Source organism: Lampris incognitus, chromosome 5 (genome assembly GCF_029633865.1).
Source record: "Lampris incognitus isolate fLamInc1 chromosome 5, fLamInc1.hap2, whole genome shotgun sequence".
In the NCBI taxonomy this organism is placed as follows: domain Eukaryota; kingdom Metazoa; phylum Chordata; class Actinopteri; order Lampriformes; family Lampridae; genus Lampris; species Lampris incognitus.
The window spans coordinates 33,074,148-33,096,705 of NC_079215.1; the positions used below are offsets into that span (position 1 = coordinate 33,074,148).

General features: G+C 39.3%; 1 protein-coding gene across 1 annotated transcript; it reads right to left on the reverse strand.

Moving 5' to 3' along the window:
- Nucleotides 1–233: 233 nt before the first annotated feature.
- Nucleotides 234–20,301, reverse strand: usp53b (ubiquitin specific peptidase 53b). The gene is made up of 17 exons (XM_056280600.1): nucleotides 20,204–20,301; nucleotides 18,978–19,178; nucleotides 17,977–18,131; nucleotides 17,525–17,653; nucleotides 17,023–17,157; nucleotides 14,805–14,918; nucleotides 14,362–14,444; nucleotides 13,165–13,270; nucleotides 12,250–12,396; nucleotides 11,400–11,549; nucleotides 10,643–10,811; nucleotides 6,509–6,631; nucleotides 5,609–6,326; nucleotides 4,090–4,157; nucleotides 1,623–1,701; nucleotides 632–1,485; nucleotides 234–310 (listed from the first exon to the last, which is right to left on the reverse strand). Exons 2-17 carry the CDS (start codon nucleotides 19,051–19,053, stop codon nucleotides 234–236), a joined length of 3,183 nt encoding a protein of 1,060 aa, XP_056136575.1. The 5' UTR covers nucleotides 19,054–19,178; nucleotides 20,204–20,301.
- Nucleotides 20,302–22,558: the final 2,257 nt, after the last annotated feature.

A 22,558-nucleotide genomic window follows, 5' to 3' on the forward strand; every position in this document is an offset into this window, starting at 1 on the left:
TTCAAAACTTGTGCATACTGTATATAAGAATAAAGTGACTTGATGTAACACAAACGTTTTTTGACCACACCTCTAGGTTGCTGCAAGGTACAGTGTGATAGCATTGCATGACCTAAACAATATCAAATGTTTTTGTTAGGCAGCCAAATCTGTAAAAAGATGCTGAAGTGTTAAAGACATGGTTCAGTATAGACCCCTGCCCATTTGTAATAACAACTTACTAAGTGATACCCTTATAAAAAGCCACGATCATCCAGTCCTTTGGCAGTCACTGGGTTCCATTTTGCTGTGGGCTTATTGCTATTATGGCCTGTAAACAGAAAAAAAAATGAAGAAAAAAAATCAGACACATTTAAAGTTAAATGATATTGTGAAAACAGCTTGTTGCAGCAATGTCAAATCCATCTGCACAACAATCGGATCAAAAATTTCCTGTTATTATCCTGGTACTGATGTTTAATTTTGAATAAAGTTAAGGGCACCAAAGTATCCTTGTAGCAGAGCCCTGTGTGTGCAGTATTGTCACAGCAAAGAGAAAAACAGGAAGAAGAAAAAATACCAGGAAAAATAATCACATCTTGATTTCCAAGTAATTGCAGGCATGTTTGCAGTGAGACCTAGAGAGGCTTACTTGTTTCAGGTCTGGTTTTTGGCACATCTTGTGAGTGTATGACTACAGAGAGTGTGTGGCTGGTGTCTCTGTGCTCAGTCATGCCCGCCGTCCGTGGCACGGTGGCAGAGAGGACCAGAGGTCTCTGGTGGTGGTACTTGAGGCGGTATGTTTCCGTCATACAGTTGTCCACGTTGAAATACGTCGTCAGAGAAACCTCCTGGGGAGGCACCACCTGGTCTGCTCCTGTCGATCTGCATCCAGATGGTCTTTCCTCACTGTCATATGACGAAAGGGTACTCCTCTCTGGGCCCGAGCCTGACTTAAAGCTGCCATCTAAGCTGGGTCTGTGGCCTGAAATTTCAGCCCTTTTGTGAGGACTAGCATACGATGAAGCTGCTCTGGCAGAGAGATGTGGACTCTGTACTTCTTGAAGCTGCCGAGGGCGGAAAACAGTGTGGGTAGTTTCACCCTGATGAGAAGAGACTTGCTGGCTGGGCCTCAGGTAATGGGGCACAATTGTAGCTAGCTGACGCTGACTCAGTGGGTGAGAAGTGTCTGCCATCATGCTTCTGTGGGAGTGGTGTGGGAGAGCCAGACGGGAACACTGGGAATCGGAGGTCACGGCCTCACTGTTGCTGGAGCAGCAGGCACTGTCCCTCTCCTCAGGCTCGGAGAGAGCAAGATCATCTGAACTGTTCCACTCAGAACTACTGGTTTTCACGATGTGCTTCAGGGCTGCACTCTCTTCATGGTGCAATCTACAGCTTGGCATCTCTTGCTGCTGAGTCTTCCCAGTCCTGTTATCGGTGGAGGGATCCCGCTCTGTGGTTACAACTTTTCTTGAGTTGCCCGAGTTATATTTTGACTTCCGTCTATGTGGAAGAAAAATATGCAAGTCAGAAATTAATTTTTATGCAATAGTGAAAGAAATTCCAACTTCATACTGACTACATTTTAAATTCGCAAACACCTCTCTTCTTTTTTTTTTAAAATCAGATAAGTACATCACCTTGAACTTGGACTACACTTCAGATATGTATATGAAACTTGGTCAGAGTTGTTCCCCTGAGTTTTGGTTTGATGTTTACCTAGAAGCAAAACAAAGTCAATTAAAACAAAGATTCCCCCCATCAAAAACTCATAAGCAATCAGAACCCAATAATATTTGATTTTTTTAAAATCAAAACTGTCACAGAATACATTTAAGTAAAATCAAATGTCATGGGATACGAATAATTTAAAGAACATGTTTAAAACAATCAAAGTTACTGCCATTATCAATTGGATGATTAAACAGGACAACAACAAAAAAAGGAAAAACAAATACTTCTAAGGTATTAAAAAACAAATCTTTTTTAGGATAAAAAAAAAACATCCAGATTTGGGGATGAGGCATATTTGACTGTTCTTCTCTTTGTACACATGGAGGCAGCAGAGCGTCGGTTTCTGAGGAAAACCTCACATCTGTTTAAACCAATGGGCAGACTCGCTGAGTACGCAGGCGCAGTAAATGGAAGCATGCATGCTGAATTCCTTCACTTTAAAAATAGATGTGTTATTTTTTTCGTTGCTGCTGCCCTAGATAGGTCCATGCAAGGATAAAAGCTTCAACTGCTGGTTGGAAATGTTGGCTCTATATTCAAGTAGCCCCGATAAGGGTATCCAGTGAAGCAAGCTGAAAGCATTACATAAAATAGAGGGATATTCACAACAATGCCAGCAGCCACGTCCAGCTGTGCTATCTGCATGAGCTTTTGGGGATTATCATCAGATTAATGACTGTGCAGGGCTTATTGGGTGACTAGGTTAGAGAAGCCAGTACAAGTTAAGATGTTGGAAGATCAATTGGCACTCAAATATCATTGTACTCTGCAGAACCAGCACGATTTTAATCAAATCTAATAAGAAAATGAAAGGGACATACTGTCACATTAATTTTGATGAAGCGTGTAATTAAAATTTGTTTGTACCACCACACTTTCAAAAGACGTTGGCTCTCTCTGGGAGACAGCTGCCTGTATTCTGCCTTGGTAAGAACTCAACTTTATGAAAGAGTTGTCATGCTGCAGGTAAACTAACACATCACTATATTTTTATTGAAGTAAATAACTTGTTAGTGTATTTTTTTTATCTTTTCCAGTCTTTTCTTGAGAATGAAACTGCCAACGTCCTGCCCAAACACACGACACACAGCTCATAAAATTTAACTCTTAAAGTATATTTTGCTTATGTCAGGAGTCTGCAGTAAGTCTGTGTGAATCCTTACCATTGATTGATTCAGTAATCTAATCTATTGCTGATAATACAACACAGTCTCACAGATAATTTAATGGAAAGTAACATTCAGATTAGATGTGAGAGATATGAGAGCACGGTTTGGCAAGACTAAAACACTGCGTGGCGATGGCAAAGGTCGGGACACTGCTGCGTGCCCTTACAAAGCCTACTCCTGCCTTGCTGGAATAAAACTGACATTTCCCTTTATAAGCGTCTCCCATATTAGAAACCGACATCTTAGATATGCTATATTAAAGAAGGGGGCAGAAAAAATAAAGTACATCTACGAAACGTCCATCTTGTTTTCATGTGTAAAAATAACGAGGAAAAGGTTTAACACACACATAAGTTCCTATTAGGGTGAGATGAGGGGGATAATTTTCTAGCCAGACATGAAGTAAATTACTGAACCAGTCTTGTGTTTACATTATATACCATGACTGTTGGGGGGGGGGGGTTGTGCTGGTAGTTATCAAGCATCTTAAAGAATAAAATTGGCCACTGCAGCCTGCACACTCCAGAATCAAAACTAATACTTCCATTCTGCTACGAAAATCATTACCAGAATTTTATGTTTGATACAGGTTTGGAAATGTATAGTAGGTAGTGCAGCTATATGTTTACTTTTCCTCCTTTCATAGAAGGAAGCACCAATGATAAATTAGTGTCCAAGTTTAACATATGCTCTTGCAGTAATAAAGACCTAGTTTTCATTGCACTCCTCTGGGTAGAGCGCTCCTTTAATTCAGCAAAGGCAATTGTTTAGTTTGCCTTCTCTGCACTGGACAACACTATTTCTGTGGGAAATAGAAATGGGGGGGGGGGACTTCACTGCTACAGGAAATAAAACATTTATGATGGAGGAGTCAGGTTATTATAGCCCATTTTTTGTCAACAGTGAAATTATTACCTTTTTTGAAAGCAGCAGCGGACCAATATGATATATAGTGCACATTTTACCTTAGAAAATAAAAAACAGTCTATTTAAACACCCATACACAACACTGACAGCAATGTGTACAACCAAACATTACATGGTGTTTATGGCACAATGCACATTTTTATCACTTGAATGATTTGACTGAGCTAAAAAAGATAAAAAAACAAAACAAAACAAAACAGCATAATTGTGCTTTTAGTTGTAAACTGACCAGAAAGGGACCAGGAATAGTTTCTTTAAACCTACTTTAAAAACTTACCATTAAGTGAAGGTGGTCGCATTGCACTTGGTTTGACATCGCCTCTGTTTTGATGCAGCTGGTTCTGACTGAAAACAAAAGATTAAAATTACTATGGGTGGTGTGGCAAGCCGTTAATCACACACTAGTTTGAAGTCTGGATGGTCATGATGACCATCTCCATGGCTGGTTGCCGTTAACAGACATGCTGATGCTGTGCATGAATTGAGTTTTGTCTCTGTTAATATTTGAAGACATAATAACACTAATACTTTACTGGCCTTTTGTTTGACATTTCCTATATGCTTTTCCATTGAAAAGGTATGTTTTCAGCAGCTCAACACAAAAAGAGCTGTACAAAATCAAGCAGGTTATTATGTAAAAGGCAGTATGTACGGAAGGGAAGAAACAAAAGTTAACTCAGAATTGGTCTATCATACTTGTAATTGTGATTTACAAAGTAATCAATTAGTAAATCTGATCTTCTTGCTTCATTTTATTAATGATCAGTGAGTTTTGATCGTACAGCTGAGATGACAGTAAAACCTAGCTCGTAGGTCCCATCACAATCACCTGCCCAAATCGTGGCGATAAGTGTGTTGTAGACCGAGTTTTACAAAACTCACTGTAACGTTGTCTCGGCTGCATTCCTACAAAGGATCCTTTGGTCAGATGTCTCATATACCGGCCATTTTTAGATACTTCTCTTATCTCTTTTAGGTGGCAATTTAGAAATTAATTTTCTGCTTCCGAACCAGGCGCGATATATACCACAGAAAAATGCAACAAAGAGTGCAACTGTAATCAAACCAACTTATTTCCAATTAGACTGAGCTCAGTTCCTGCAAAATCTCATATAACTTTACTGACTGCTGGGGGCCTACCAGATTCTGTGGTCCCCCTATTGTCTGAAAATATAACCTAATGAGATGTTTAACAATCCCCCGAACAGGATTTTATATAGAATTGTATTTTTGTTTTTACAAGGTGCAGGGAAAATAGCATTCATTTCTATGATATATATGTCCCATGTCTCTGTATGCATCTCCTATGTATTGGTACACATTGATTTACCTACCCAGTAAGAGCATCAATTTACTAGTGTGCCACAATTTTTGGTGATGGTAAAACTTCAAATGAATAAAAAGTTGCTGACTCCAAAGATGACTGAGAAATAGGCCATGTTTTGCATAAATGATTTCTTGACGTTGATAAGTACTATTTAGAACAAGATTTTATAGAAAACATTGTGATATCACTGAGTACATCATAACTTGCTACCAACGGGAATCTTACTCGGTATGAAGATTTAAAATTAGAGCTCTACTTACACAAGACATTACATTAAACAATATGTAGGTGTACCTGAAGTGGCAGAGAATCGACACCACTGAGCAAAGAACAGCAGATACAACTATTGATTCCTAGCTTTGCATCTGGTGCTAATTTCTGGTCATTAGTGGCTGGGTATACACATGTATACTCTGACAATAATCCACTTCAGATAGCCTTAAATGATAGCCTTGTAATTGTTTCTCACCTTTGCATGTGTGCCTCTAGAGTTAGTTTCTGATCTTTAATAGCAAAGCTGTCCACCCCAGGTGAGTCTGGATTTGTGGAGCCACTGCTTAGTCTATCACTGCTCTCGTAGCCTGATTCGGTCCTCTGAATTGTCCAGGTGTCACTGCGCAACAGGGTCTTGGGGCCGCTCTTAAGTCTGCTGCCCCTTGGTGGGTTAGACCGGCTGTCTGATTCTACAGAGCTGTGGCTCTCCGTCTCATGCCGTTGCTCATCCTCATAGATGGTCATTAAACACTTCTGCTCTCGGTTTCGAATACATTCCCGCTCACGTTCCCAGTCTCGCTCTGTGTTACTCCTCTCCTGTGAAGAAGGCTTACTTTGCCGCGGGCTGTCCTGATGCTGCTGACGACGTTGTTCCAGTTCATTCAGTACACTGTCCACATTTAACACCTCCCGAATAGGCCTCCATGTGGACTTGGGTTTGTTGCGGCTTCCTCCACCTCCACCTTTCTCCAATTGCTCCTGGCTGCTGTCCCGATCGTGGTGACTTAGGGACGTGTTGTTCCTCCAGCTCTGCCCTCCACCTTGTACCCCAGATGACTGCCCGTGTGGCTCCGGACATCCTCTGCTTGTGTGACTGAATGACTTCTCCGTCCGTGAACAGCTGTTTAATTTCTGGTCTGCAGGTGATCTCAGTCTGTTGTCCAGAGGAGATGAAGATCTAGCGTGTGGCATCTCTACAGAGAGCAGACATTGTTGACATTCCGAATGACTAGTTAATTCATCTTCTGGTACAGGTATCTACACCAACAAGACTGGAAATTTATTTCTCACCTTTTCTGAAATTTTTTTTGTCTTTCAAACTCCAACACTGCACTTGCTTTTAAGCTGCACGTACTACACGGGTGCTATACTGTACCTTTGTGTTGCAGTGCGTCAGCTCTCCGATGCCCCCTCTCCTTTTTTAGTGCCTCACTAGTTCTTTGCCCAATTTCCATTAAAGGTTCCCGGAATTTATTTGGACTGCCAAGGGGATTTTTCACTGGGAAACAAAGGATTGCAACAGCATATGAGTGACTGATTTAAGACAGCTGCACAATTTCACATGCTACATCCTTGAAAATATAGGGTCTATACCCAGTGGTGGATCTAGAGATTTTTTCCTGGGGTGGCAAAGGGATGGCAAGACTGTGTCCCAGAGGTGGCAGCTGCCACCTCTTGCCACCCTGTAGATCCGCGCCTGTGAGGGGGAGGGGAATTCTAAATCGGCGACTTCTGTTTGAGATGAGTTTGGTGCGGGTCTCATTGACCTTCACCATGCATGTACATAAAATATACTTTAAAAACATATTATCTGATTTATAAATGGGGTGGCAACAGGGGTGGCAAGACTGTGTCCCAGAGGTGGCAGCTGCCACCCCTTGCCACCCTGTAGATCCGCCCCTGTCTATACCTGAGACCTAAACTCTTAAACTAAAACCTGAAGTTGATGGAAGAGGTGGTAGCTGATGGTGGAATACCTGCACTACAGTACATGGACCAGATAAGATTTTTGCACAACAGAGTGATGCTGAGAAAAATGATTTGGGAAACCAAACAGATGAAGAAGCTGTAATTTTTTTTCACAAAATGCAAACTATTTGTTATTACAAATCTGAAGCAAGAAGTTGTGTTCCATTTTGCTTCTTTATACCCTCCATCCTAATGAAAGCTGGTAGGCCAAAACACAGTTGTACATTTAACTGTTCCAGTTTAAAGTATCTACATATTTGTCTGGGGCACAACTCATCCAACTTCCATGCACTTAAATACTACACACTCCAAAGTGTTATCTGGACCAATGCAAATACAAAATCACGGCTTTGATCATGCAACAATAAAATTCTGAGACAAGTGTCATGTTGAGATAATTTGCAGTCAAAAGCGTAAATCTGAAGGTAGACATTGTGGTGAAAATTTACACGAGGTTAGATGAAGATCAAATGGTTCGCTTGGTGAAATTTGATTCTTGCAACAAAGCATTTCCTGTTTTTGACAGTGTTTAATTTTCCTCAGCATGCTGCCCAGGGCTATACTTCATACAAGTCTGTCATCTTTATCAATAACCCACCACCCATGTGGAACACCCTCACAAATAAATTTTGGCAAATATGGTCTAAGAGCCTAGCCACATCCCTACCGCCCCACTGAAATTCAGAATATTATCTTCTGAGAAACTAACAAATCAATTACTTACGTCTTTGTTTTTCATTCAAATAAAAATCCAGTCCCATTCCAGTAAAGGTGCCTGGACACAACAGTAGAGCTAAAGAGCCGTTTGCCAAAACCAAAGCAGATAAATTAATGGAGTCAAACACAGGAAACCTCTACGGGAGGAGTGAGAGCTGTGGAGTGGGAGCATGGGTGAGCTCGGCCGCAGGAGCTGGGATTAGGGAGGGAGGCGTGGGTGGTAATCTGCCTGCAACCAAAGCATCATCCTCATGTCAAGTTCAACTCGGCACACGGGCCAGGACAATCTCTCTGCCTGGGGAGTGGTTTAAAAGCCCTCTATCATTCCTAATACGAGTGATAACTGTAATCTGTTTAGTGAATTTGCAATTTCTATAGCACTTAATTTTTTTATATATATAATATTACTTTTTAATTTTATGTAATGGTACTTTTGGAAATTATTTTGATGCTCAAAGAGATTGGGAGAATTTTGGCATTACGTGACCTAGCAAATGGAAATTGATCACTACTGTAATGTGTTTCCTAATTTTTTGTCCGTCTTTAACACTTTGTGCTTTGCTGCTACTTCCAATCATTTCAAATTATAATTGTCTGATACTTCTCACTGTAACTGCCTTCCAGCAATAACAACTGTTTTTGTTCAAAAATTTGAATCCAACTTCTATACGTCTATGGAAAACTCTGTTGGTCACACTACTTAACTTAATGTGCGGAGCAGCTAAAGCAAAGAATGATGCATTACTTTCAGTAGTTTTATATTTACATGTACTGGGGATGACCATGATTGAGGAAGAAGATTAAAATATGGAGTCAGTTTAAGAGTGCTGGAGGATGTGCATGTATTTGTATGGTGCGTGTATACACATGCTTGTGTGTGTGTGTGTGTGTGTGTGTGTGTGTGTGTGTGTGTGTGTGTGTGTGTGTATAGTCTGTAAAGAATTATATTTTTAGCTGTCTTTTTTGAGGAATCTCCTCAAGCACTTTGATTGTCACTCAGCAAGTTGCATTTGCATGTGGATCTCACACGAATTTATTTTATTGGAAGAAAAGTTTGGATATTTACCACAAAATAAATGAATGACCAGACTACATGTTGACTACCATTGGCTACACAAATTCAACCAAACATAAATTTGGGGATTCATTATCAAATTGATCAAGGCAAAAATCGATTTGATAATTTTGTGATAACACTATTATCTGCATGGATTTGCCAGCCCCAAAAACATTACAATCAAGTAATCACATGATTGCACATTCAGGGAAACAATCGTCATTCTCAACATTATCTCTCCATATTTGTTGTACGGATAACAACCCATTAGTAGCCATAATACTAAGCAGTCTTCTGTGTGTCCCTAAAATGCCGCAAAAATTGTGTGGAAGAGTCCACCAGTGACAACACTGGCAGACAGTACAAAAAAACCACTGTCTTTATTGGTCCATTCATTGGCTGTGTGGAGCCTTTTTCTATGTAGCCCACTGAAGGTCATGGTAAACCAGGAAGTTTTAACATTCATGGATTGTTTGAACACTTTTCTCCACAATTTCCTCAGCGTTTCATAAAAACACACAAGACCACTCACTATAATGGCTGCTAAGGGAGTTTTACTTTTACAAAACAAATATAAAGATAACATTGAAAAACATGATTGTATCCCTTTGTGGAGATATAACCATAGCAGAATACCATAAACTGAATGTCTTTGTCCATGACAGACCTTGAGGTCACATTAAAACCAGAGGGGAAATAAAAGGGAAAAAAGTAATGTGGAGAGTATTCTTGCAAATGGATAAAAACAGACAAGAACAGCAGTGATCACTACAGTTACGCCCAAACAGAGATGTACACATGAAATACAGGTCGCTTGTCTAGGGATGGGTATCGTTAAGATTTTAACAATACTCTACTCTTACCAAGACTGCTTATTGATCCGGTTCTTTAATGGTACTCTTATCAGTTCTTTTTGTTATTTTTTAAGAGAAAAAGCAAAACAAATTAAGGACAGAATCAACATTGCTTTATTTTCTCATGTCATGTTAATCATCAACCCATGTTTGTATAATTTAGTTAACTCTGTATGGACTCTAGGCAGCTAGCATACATAACATACCTGGGATGGATCGGGCAACAAGATGAACTAGGCAGTCAAAAATTGTACTTCTCCGCCTGTATTTGATGCGTTCTTGCTAGATGTTTCAACAGATTGTGTTTCCGCCCTTACACTTGTTGCACTTGTGGCAATGTGCATTATCAGCATCGACTCTAGAAGTATAACCAGACTTTTGACCATTTAGTTCTCGTTGCCATTGTCACTAAGAGCAGGCTGTGTGTGTGTGTGTGTGTGTGTGTGTGTGTGTGTTTGTGTTTGTGTGCGTGCGTGCGTCAGAGAGGCAGAGAGCTGGCCCCACCCCTCAGCTTGCACATACAACAGGCTCCGAGAGACAAATGTCTTAATCTTACTGCAAATTAGAAACAGAGTTGGTGAGATAAAAGGTGGAAGACAATGTTTATGTCACCTAAATAAATAGGAAATGTATTTTCTTAATTTCTCCAATACCGATAGCAGAATCGTTAACACTGGAGCTTATCAATACTACGGTGTTTAATAATTGAGCACTGGTGCCCGTTTAATACCGGGTTTCGGTACCCATCCCTATGCTTACCTCCAAAATAATACTATACCGGGTTTCGGTACCCATCCCTACACTTACCTCCAAAATAATACAAAGTACATGCATGTTGGAAGTCTGTAAGGAGTTCAGGGGCATGATTTCCATTTATTCAGTGCACTTCAACTTTAAGGAGCACTTGTCATACCTGCTGCCTCACCATTGACTTGGGCTTTGTAACGGGAACACATGGTAGTTTGCCTAGGTGCATCTTCACTGGAGATTGGAGTCCCATCAGGATTGGTGTAAAACAAAAGCAACGGCTGGAAATGTCCTCGGATACATTTAGATGCAACATCTTTCCATTTGGAGCCAATCTGTAAACAAAAAAAGTGGTCAAGCACATGTAATTTGATCAAATAACTCTTGTTCTCATTTTCCTACACTGGCTACTGACGAAGGCTTGGTCGGACTTTAAATTGCTCCTCCAAGCCTACAAATCTCTAAATGGTCTGGCTCCATCCTACCTATTCGATCTCATTTATCCATATTTGCCGTCACAGACTGTCCATTTGCAAGATACCAGTAATCTCTCTATCGCTCGACTGAAGAAAAAAAATCAGCAGGGTGTAGAGCCTTCTCTCACCATGCACTGCATTTAGAATATACTTCCAGATTTGATAAGAGAAGTCGATTCCAAAAGAACCTTTAAGTCTAAACTCAAATCATATCTCCTTTTCAGATGATTCAGCATTCTTTAAAATTTTCAAGTCATTTGATTACAATCACATGATAGTTTAGCACTTTTTTCTGTTTTTCTATGCTCCTATTCTGCACTATGTCTTGTGTGTGGATCTTTTTTTCTTTCTTTTTTTAAATTTTAACTGATTATGATGTCTAAACTGCACTGGGACCTCTGTTTGATAACTGCACTTTAAATATACTTGAATTTGAATGTTACAAACCTCCTTCACTGTAGCATCATCAAAGAACACCCATTTTGAAGATTTGGTGTGATAGGCAAATGCTGAGTAGTGTTTACTAGAAAAACAGATCATCCCTACTAAGTGTAGTTCACTCCTTTTGGCTTTCTCATCAATAACACGGTTAAAGAGCTGGAAGAAAAGAAAACAAATAGAGACAAATTATTTCATTTTGTAGTACTTTTTCAGTCTGTGTGACATGTCTGAACAAAACTACAAGGACACATAAGCATTGAAGACTGCACACCTATGGCAGACTTTAACCAGCAGGGGCGCAATGTTTGCAGATTCATTACAGGAAATGCCAATATTATCAATCATAATGCATAGAAATGAGATTTCATCCAGAACTTAATGTCTTTGATGAAGATGAAGGCATTTATTTAAGTTTTTCACTTTAAAATTATATTTAAGTGTGCAGTTACTTTTAAAAAAGGACTTAAAAACTTTTTTAAGAAAAATGTTTTAAGACCCTTCAATCACATTTCCAAAATCAAGTTTATAATATACTAAGTGTATACCCAAAAGTGCTCCTCTGAATACAAAAGTAATAATATGCAACAGCTGATAATGTTAATGGTATTCAGTTTGTAACTTTTTAATTATTGGAAACTATTGGAAATCATTCTGGAAGAAAGCTCTGGAACTAAGTGATTGGACCTTATTCAGACAGTGTCCTCTCTGATGACAGATACATTTGTTAGTCATCTCATGGTGATATAGTCTGTGTAGTGTTTTGTGTACACATGGCATGAGAAAACAGTGCCCTTGCACTGAAAAGTTTCCTGTTTGTGACATGGTGATGGCTTTATAATGCCTAGTCAGCTCTTACCCCAGAAAGGTTCAAGTGTGGGCCAATTGACCGGATGACGTCGTCTGTTAGGTCAGACTGCTCAGCATCCCATACAAATCCAATGGTAACAATCTCTGGACAATTCATGAGTACATGCCAGATCTTGATGCTCTGACCACAGTTACTCTACAAGACATAAACATTAAAGCACATAAATTATGCCCTGAAGCTTGATATTATGTCTGTGTTATGCAGCTCTATACCATTGTGACATGGCTGAAACAATTCAAACCAGTGATTTTAAAATTTTGAAAAACACACAAGAAAACTATACAAACTACTTGGGCTCATACTTTCTGTCTGAAATTTCTTGTCAAACTGATCTGATGAACCACTTTCAAATATCCCTATAGAATTGCATGCATAGTCAAGGCTGATTTCATTAGAAGAACTTATGACGTCTAAATAAACATCAGTCCATCAGCGTATTAATAACTTGTGATTTGCTGAGGAACAACGAGTTAAGGAACAGAGCAACTGTCAACAATAGTCTGACACGCATTCAAAAGGTAGACAACAGTATCCAATACGGATGAGAGAGAAACAGTGGATAAGCCTTACTTCTATTTATATCCTAATACTAGTCTGGCACCCTCTTCTTCCAGCCCCTTAAAGTACAATGTCACAGCAGGAAGCACAGAGAGAACGAGTCAGTACTCTGCACATTTACAAGAATCGGTGACATGGATTTTTTTTTTAATTTACCATATTTTTGCAATTAATATTACAAATATTCATATTTAAAAGCCACCAGATGTTGCAAACAATTAGTTAACATAGATCTGGGTTGGTGGTTTCAGAAACAGTATTACTTGGTGAAGTCATCTAGAACAGCTGAAGTAATATTAATATCTTAACAGACATTGCAATAAAAAAGACTGTAACGGTACATACCGGACAGTTTCGGAGGTCACCTATGGTGTTTGCTGCCTGCAGCAATTCTCCAAACAAGTCTGATTTCAGCTTTTCATTCTTACCAATCATTCCATTGACCTGTTGGCTATGAAACAAGAAGAAAGGGAGAGGGTGCATGGTCAGTGGATGGTTAGACCTTATCCTATATTTCATTATTTACTGTAAAGCAACATTTGTATCCTCAGTGGATGGGTGCCATGACAGCATTAATTACTGGTATGATTTTAAGCATGTTTTCTTTAAAAACTGAATTCACCCACAAAAACATATAATAATACATAGTTACTTATAGTAAGATATATTGTAGAGGTCTGCACATTAAATTATACCTAATCACGTCTCACTTGTTTGTTTCCATTTTGAATTATCACACATATCAGCAACATTTTAAGGATTTTCTATCATTAAACTGAAAACTCTCATGTTTTATATCAAGTACCACTGTCAACTATTTTCTTTCTGGGATATTCATAGTAAGTAGTGCTACCATTGCCCAGTATCTTGCAGCTTTTTAGCTGTGTTCACTGTGTTGTTTTACATTACACATAGCGCGTGAGCTGAGCAGAAAAAAAGACAAAGCACAGTGTTTGACCTTCAGGTCAAGAATAACCAACCAAATCTGAATTATTACTTGGCAGCTCCAGTCAAACCTCTGGTTGTAATCACCCTGAATCAGCCATGAGACTTACTGACAACAGAAAGAGCCTGGTAACAAACCAGATGGCATCACACGACTGCAAAACAGCAAACTATTCATAGCGGTTTTGTTTCACCGCAATAAAGTAATTTAAATCACCTCAAGAATCATCTATATATGACAACAACAACAACATCGTCTTATCTCCCAACCAGTCATAGTCCTACAATGAAATCACATCAGAATCATCAATATAAAGTGCAGGACTGTGAATAAGAGACATTGTAAGACTATAAAGTCTGAAGTTGATCTGAAGATGCCTAAACTATGCCTGCTGAAGATTTAAATCTTAGTGAATTAAGATTAATAATTAATTATTTAACTGCAATATAGTTATTGTTTATTATAAGGACTTGTAATTATGGTTAATGATTGTAATTGCGATTTAGCACAACCAGGAAGAGCTTTTTCACTGTAACCATGCAGCCCTAATGTAACATCAGTTTTGTTGACTGCGGGTGGTATGTGTTGGTACTTACCACAAAGCAGTGGTTGAGACATAATGCACTAATTCTGTAAAGGGGTGAGGGTCTGAAGAGGCACCACAGCCGCGACAAACAAACTGCAAAATCAAAGATTTTTTTTATGGCTGATTAAAACAAATACGTTTTTATGTAACCATTTTTAACACATATTCACACATGCATTTTTTTTTCACAACACAGCATTAGTATTTTTCTTAAACTTTATAATGATAGCCTAAGTTTTACTATTATGACAATTGTGGAAAAAAAGCCATTCTTGCTCTGTATTTTCTATAAACAAAAGTATTGGATTTTACAAAAGTCAACTCGTAATTTTTCAGTACATTAAGGAAGATATCATTCTGGGACAAGTAATTTTACAGTATATTTTCCAAAGTGTTCCCATTTATTTCTACATTACCAGAATAAAACAGGAATTGATCTGGCCAATTCTTTACCTGCTCATACAGTGTCATGGCAAACTTCTCATGAGTAATGCAGGATTTGGATGAACAATCATCAGGTGCAGTATCTGAGACGATGTGCAAATGAATCCGCTCCAAGATGTTTTCCTAACATGAAAGACATAGAAGACAGTAAAGTGACTTAAATGCAACTCATCACACGCCAAAGTTATTTTTAGTGAAATAATTATCCTTCAAAACAAAACAAAAATACTAATCTAGAGAAATGTTAAATTCTATAGCTTTGTTTGTGCTTAGAAAATAATTCCAAACAAATCAACAGATTATACATTTGTTAGTGTCGTTGAATTAAATTGTCTCCTGTGGTTGTCAATTAATCAACTAACCACATGTATCATACTTTTCTCTTGAAAATGTATATTTGTCTAATTGAACCATCATTGTCTGTGTGTGCTCTTGCTTTCATAAAGAACTTTGGCTTTTCCATTTTCTCTCATAATATATGCTATCAGAGACTGGATCCACATTTGTCTAAAAGATGCCTGCCTACTCGCAGTAAAAGCGAAATTTAGCTGGTTATTAGGAGCAAAAGGACACCTTTCCAGAGAAAACAAAGTGCTCCAAGGCTTTGCCCTCTGCAGTGTACAAAGGCTTGCTTGCCAATTCGAAATTTTCACACATTAGTCGCTGTCTGCAAAAAACATCACCAGATTAAGGCTATGTTATCTGGAAGCGTTTCCTTTTTTGGCAGATTGCTTTTGTTTACATTTCCCTGCTTGCATGCAAACATCTTTTGTTTCAAGACAAGGCTTAGTTATATTCTCATATTCCATATATGCATCTTTATTACCAATCAAGCAGGGACTATAACGATGATAAAATATAAAACCTTCACAAGACCTAATTTAGCTCGGGTATCTGTAAATGAACCACTTAAGCTGCAGAAAATATGCAATTATTTGTATGTGACTTGAATTTGGACTTCACTTTTGTTGTGAGTATTGTGTGACCACATTACAGAATATAGAATTTAAGATGTGTTTTTGGGGACGGTCTGACAACCACAGGAGCAATAAACTAAGTTAAACTCAATATCAAAGTATTGTTTAGTGAGGGGCGACACGGTGGCGCAGTGGTTAGCGCGGTCGCCTCACACCAAGAAGGTCCTGGGTTCAAGCCCTGGGGTAGTCCAACCTTGGTGGGTCATCCCAGGTCATCCTCTGTGTGGAGCTTGCACGTTCTCCCCGTGTCTGCGTGGGTTTCCTCCGGGGGCTCCGGTTTCCTCCCACAGTCCAAAGATGTGTAAGTCAGGTGAATCGGCCATACTTAATTGTCCCTAGGTATGAATGTGTGTGTGTGTGTGTGTGCGCGCGCGCGCATCCTGTCCAGGGTGTCTCCCCCTCCTGCCGCCCAATGACTGCTAGAATAGGCTCCAGCACCCTGAGAGCAGGATAGGCGGTTCAGATAATGGATGGATGTTTAGTGAAATGCTGAGATGTTCACACTAATTTGAGGGGATAATTAAGCATTGAAGATGTGATTTTTTTTTTAAACCACTGTTAAAAAGCCAGCTGTAAATTTGTTTCCAGAAAATCTAAAAGGCCTACATACATGAATTGAAGTTGTGAATCCTTATTCCCTGACAGGCCTACAAAAAACATCCATAGTCTCAGGGCTAGATGTTTCACAACTCCACTTACAATGGTGTCAACACAGTAGGAACCAACCTCTACAGGTAAAACAATGAAAATATTGTTTCAGATTTCTGCTCCCTTTGCTGTACCCCAAACAGGGTTTACAGTATATCGAACTCACAAAGGACACAGCACCTTCCTTCACTGCCTTTTCCCTCTCTTGTAATTGGTACATAAATGGTAAATGGACTGCATTTATATAGCGCTTTTCTAGTCTACCGACCACTCAAAGTGCTTTACAGTGTATGCCTCACATTCACCTATTCACACACATATTCATACACTGATGGTGGAGGCTGCCATGCAAGGCGCCAACCTGCTCATCAGGAGCAGTTAGGGGTTCAGTGTCTTGCTCAAGGACACTTCGGCACGCTCTCTGGAGGAGCCGGGGCTCAAACCAGCGATCTTCTGAGTATTAGACGACCCACTCTACCTCCTGAGCAATGCTGCCCCAGAGAATGATTTTTACAAACATTAATTCAGTGTGCATAAAAAAAAAACATCAAAAATTTTATGTCGTGAAACAGACCCCCTCCCATCCCACATTGTAGACATACAAAGCACTCAGCAGCATCATCCATCAAGCCCAGTTGGAAGCGCTGCTCGTCCTTAAAAGTTTCAGCTAAGGCATTTCGCAGACTGTCAGAGGGCAGGGCACGCTCTCTACTCTGCTGAAACTGGCTGAATATACTCTGCAAAAAAAAAAAAAAGAAAGAAAGAAAGAAAGAAAGAAAGAAAGAAAGAAAGAAAGAAAGAAAGAAAGAAAGAAAGAAAAATTACTTGTTAAATAAAGTATGGGAACTTGCTCATAATCCGACCTCGTTACTCTGTGACTCAGGCATAAAAAAAGTGGCTGCTGATGCCTGCTAAATAAATAACATGTAAGATCAGATTTCTATTTTTGGCCATTGCATCTTGAAAATGAATCACATCAAGCACGAACAGATAATAATAGAATATTCTATTTTAGTCTGAGATCTTTGAAAATACACTAAAGGATTCTGAGGAAAAGACTAGCTGCTTTTTCATGTAGTCATGGGAATTTTAACAGATACAAACCTTCAAAGCACAGAAAATACAGGCATCACCAAGACAAAAGTGACCTGACAGCTGTCGTAAACTTCTTCTGAAAATGTCTAACTGCCAAAGCACCTGTGAAGGTTTAAAAACATCATATTGATAGTCATACTATATGAAATTCGTTATAATGCCTTATTATTAAAATGGAGGAGTTAAAGCATGACATGTCCACCTAAATTACACTCTCCCATACTATAAAAACAGTTAGGAGTGCTTAACACGGTTTATTAACGTAGTTCACAGACTTAAAGATTAGGTTTTGTATCAAAATTGTGAGAGATTTCCTTTCAGTGCCAACTAAGAAAGGAAGTGGGTTTGTAACTTCTCAGGCCAGAAAAATATAAATAAATATATTATGTATTCAAATGTACCAAGTTATATCGAGATTTTTTTTTTAGATAACTGAGGTTAAGTTGTTGAGGATGGCTCACCTGAACAGCACTGTTTAGGAAGCAGCTATTCTGTCCCGGTTCATTCAGCAGGCCTTTGGTGAGGGCAAGAGACAGCATACTACCAGGCTGATAGGATTTCTTCAGGCCTCCTCCATGTTTTTTGAACATCTTCACCCATACCGTTGAGTTAGAACCTGCACCCGATGAAATATCCCCACGTCATATCTGATATTCACACAAGCATGCATGGGTTGGTGTCTGTGTTTTTCCGTGTGTGCACATTAATGTGTTTTTCACACCTATTTCTGCTACACTGACTAAACCGATATTAACGATTTAATGAATTGTATTATGTTTTACTAACGAGCTTTTGGGTTCCTCATTGTGCAGAAATACAAACACATCTCTGGCTTGTGTCTTTAGATAATATTAACAGAGCTTCAAGTGACGTTTCTGTAAAGCTTAAAGGTACAATCTGTAGCAGCATGTACCGCCACGGCTATGTGGAGTACTGCAACAACACAAGGGCTCTGGTGACAACAAGAAACATGGCATACCTCTCCACTGGCTCAAAATTGTAAATTTGTTTGAGAAATGGAGACAACTGAAGGTCTCAAAAGGAATGAAAAGTGATGCAGCATTGACCGGTGTTCTTATTTGTAAGTAATCAAGCAAACAACGTTTACAAAATAATGGCAGAAGGGGGGCTGACAGCCACTGTGCAACTACTTAAGCAACTACAACATTATTTACTAAAAAAACTCATGTAGGAAATGTTTTACTTGCCTCTTAAATGCAACACTTCAACTAAGCAGCAATATCCATATATTTAACAGTTTGTTCTCATTTAGTGAAAGAGGAAGCTGGATTATTGCCAATTCTGGTTGTGATTTTCAGTCTGGGTTTTTTATTGCATAGTAGTGTGGAGGCTTAATAGGCAGCTCTGGCTATATATTTGATTCAGCTTGGACACAGTTTTCATTACATCACTAATCCAAATGACTGATTTGGTTAGATGCCACATCAATCATGTTATCCACCTTCTCCAGAGATGAGGGGAGACTTGCTGCAGCTGGACATGCTAGCGGGAGTGAGCTGGCATGACTTTCTGGCCATGGTCTCCAGTCATTTTATCCCCAAGCGTCTACAGGTTGATTTGCTGAATGCATTGTCACTTCTCACAGCTGTAGGGCAGCTTTAGTGGTGCACTGCTCCGCTCTGAATGACAACGGGGAAAAAACCTGGAAGGTGAAAGAAGAGTAAAAGGAAAAATATTATTCTGATATGCAATTATGTACAAAGTGAAGTGAATGTTTGAGAGAAATACAACCATGTGTTTATCACTTTCAACCCTGAAAAATAAAGACCTAATTAGCAAATGTAGACAAACAATCAAGAGAGACATTAACAATATGAGGCTGGGGAGATCTCTGTCTTAATAATGCTAAAAACAATTGCTCTTAACAAAGATGTACTGTTACTGTATGTTTAAACTACATTGAGCAGACTTGTGCTATGCACTACAACGATACAAAAATATTGCACTAATGTCACTGGCAAGTTCTGCCACGACTCTTCACAGTCTTTCACTGAATGATATGCATTTCAGAAGCATCCCCAACTTGGCACTTAATCTTCAGAAGTAGGGATGCATACTGTGCACTGTGCATTTAACACTACACTTTTTGAGAACAGCCTAAAAAATGGGTGCAGAGAAAATCAGGCATAGGTCACACTTACTTCAACTGTTTTTTTTATTTTCCCTCTCCAATTTAAACTTACTATACTTACAGCTACCTATCTTGCTGCTTCTAAGAGATGTAAACTCCTATTCAGTACACTTGTGATTCAAGGTTTCCAATCATTGGCCAGAAAAACACATTTTAAAGGAAACCAATTTTTGGAGCAAACTCTGGTATCATGTGATGCGCAGGCCTCCACTCTTACACAACCGCCCATTTCCTTGGCGTTTATCAGGCGGGGATGGATGCTGTACAGGCGGCTGACGATTTAATGCTTTGAATGCGTTTACATCACGGACGTCTGAATGTACTAAAACAGGTCCACTGGGGCGCAGCACCCAAACATTAGATGCACTGCAAGCTTCGCCGCGCACCGCCGACAGTAAACAGCGCGGCAGTACCTGGTTGCATGCGGGTAAACCAGTGAGCCACAGCCACAGTAGCCTCGATATGCCGCAATTTGTATTCATTGCAAGAGAAATGTCCGCTTTAAAAATAAGAAATAAGGTGTTCTGCACACTCACCTTGGTAGGTATATGACTATTAGCCTTTCACGGAACAGGACGGTCCAGCTGCCAGCAGATCCCGGGACTTGTGCATGCTTAATGCTTATTTCAAATTCATTGACTAAAAACACTGCAGATACGGACAGACCTGAGTGCGCGCATGGGCAGCCGGTCTATTACGGTAACCCGTAACTAACCCGTTACGAGAAAACAGCACCTCTCGTTTCTCCGTTTCTCACAGACGCGGTTTCGAGTCCGCCTGTGATACCGTTCATTTTCAGCCGAGTTTTTTGTTTGTTTGTTTTCCCCGTAAACGTCTCGTGACTCTCGTCCTATACAAAAGGCCACCACTGCCATGTGCCAGAATGCCCACCACAGATTAAGTGAAGATGTTTTGAGAGTTTAGAAGACAAACTCCGCCCCTAGCGTATCCTCACTGCACTGCTTTGCCAGTCCACGGGGTCCCCTGCGTGCACTCTGGCTTCTCTGTCTGGCTGTCTGGATGATGGCTGGACAGGTCACGTGACTCCACTTTTATAACTCTAATAAAACTTACCTTAATTTTCATGTTGTACCCTTATTTATGTCTTTTCCGATGCTTAGAGTTAATACACATGTCTGTTCCACTGACCAAGGCAATGGAAAGAAGAACTGGAGTTGGCCCACTGCTCTTATTGACTAATCCGGCGAAGTACCGGAAGTTAACAAGTCGCCATTACTGCGGTGGCGCTTCCCTACAATAGCGCGTTTGAATGCAAGCTGTGCTAAGAAGTGTACAATTTTCTACTTTTATCTTTTTAACATTATTCAACGTTACATTTGACAACGATGTCTAGGAAGTCGGGAAGAAGCTGTGCAGTTCTCGGCTCCTCCAACAGTAGTGGCAAACTTCTAGTTTGGGAAAAGACTGAATGCGAAGTACACAAGCCTTTACTTCATGAAGATTGCCCCTGTCTGAGACCATACAGTTTTAGGTAGTATTGTTGAGTTAATGTGATATTTGTTACCCATCCTCATTATTCTTACCACTCTCAAGATGTGTGGAATACACTTCCCGGATGGTAAACCAACGAAAGAACACCCATACCCAGTATTGCATATGGGATATGAATATCATGTAAGTTTGATTCCATTTCTCCTGAAGTTACCATAGGTTTTATTAATTGCATCCATGACATTTAAAAATTAGCAAGAAATTCAAATTCAAATTAAGTCCTGCTGTATGAATGCAGCACTTCCCTCTGTTGGCCATACAGTCACAGTTCACACCTACAACTTTGCCATCCTTTCTCTGCAGAGTTAATTCAACATTCTGATGGTTGTTAATGGACTGTGAGTATCGGACAGGTCCTTTTAGAATGATATGTTCATTATCTGGCAGAGTGTGCAATATTTGGCCAACCCATCCGGAGCTCAGGTAATTTTGACCCTCTATTAGAGACCTGTAGTTGGCATTTTGTTGCTCATCACAAGCCAGGCGATTAATGAAATAACCTTGAATACCTACAAAAACACATTTGTATTTTTAAGACGTTTTACTAATATAACTGGTCTGTGATTAAATACAACCCCTGAATGTTTACTAGCTATCTAGTACAGTCACGTTAGCATATTAGCTAGCTACAGAAACGTTAGTTACTTCGTCACTTGAAATGCGGCGGGTGGTTAGTGGTCATTGTTTTTCTCTCTATCTGGCTATTCACATAACCGATGTCTAACTAATATGTACAATTTGAATAACGTTAAGATCACCATCTATAAGGTACCTTCATCAGTAACTGGGGGCCACTGTCTAACGTCGTCAATCCAACTACCCATGCTGCTGTCACTGCTCTCACTTAGCAGGCAGTAGCAAACACTGCTACTTGCCACCGCAGTAATGGCGGCGTCGCTAGATGAACAAACATTTTTATTTTATTTTTTTATTTAATATGTGAACAAAATAACAAAATCTGGTCATAACAATAACAAATTAGTAAATAGTACAAATCAGACTGAGCTATTACAATTTTTTTAGTATTTCACAAAACAATAAAAAATAAGAAAAAAATAATAATTAAAAAGAAAAAACCCAAAAAGACAGAAAGAGGTCTAATCAGAAATCGGTATATCTATATTTTTGTAAATATGCAAAGCGTGTTTGGTTTGAATACATTTCAGTGCTTTCTTAATTCATTCATGAAGACAAAGAATAGTGGCCTGGCCTTAAAAAATCTAGATCTATGGATACATTGTTTAGCCATAATAATCAGGCTATTGTACAACATTTCCATATTTTTATCCTCCATTGTAACTCCAAATTTAATATCCTTATAATCTAAATCGGGCAAATGAAAGTCCTTTTCAGATATCCAATTTTGAAATAATTCCCAA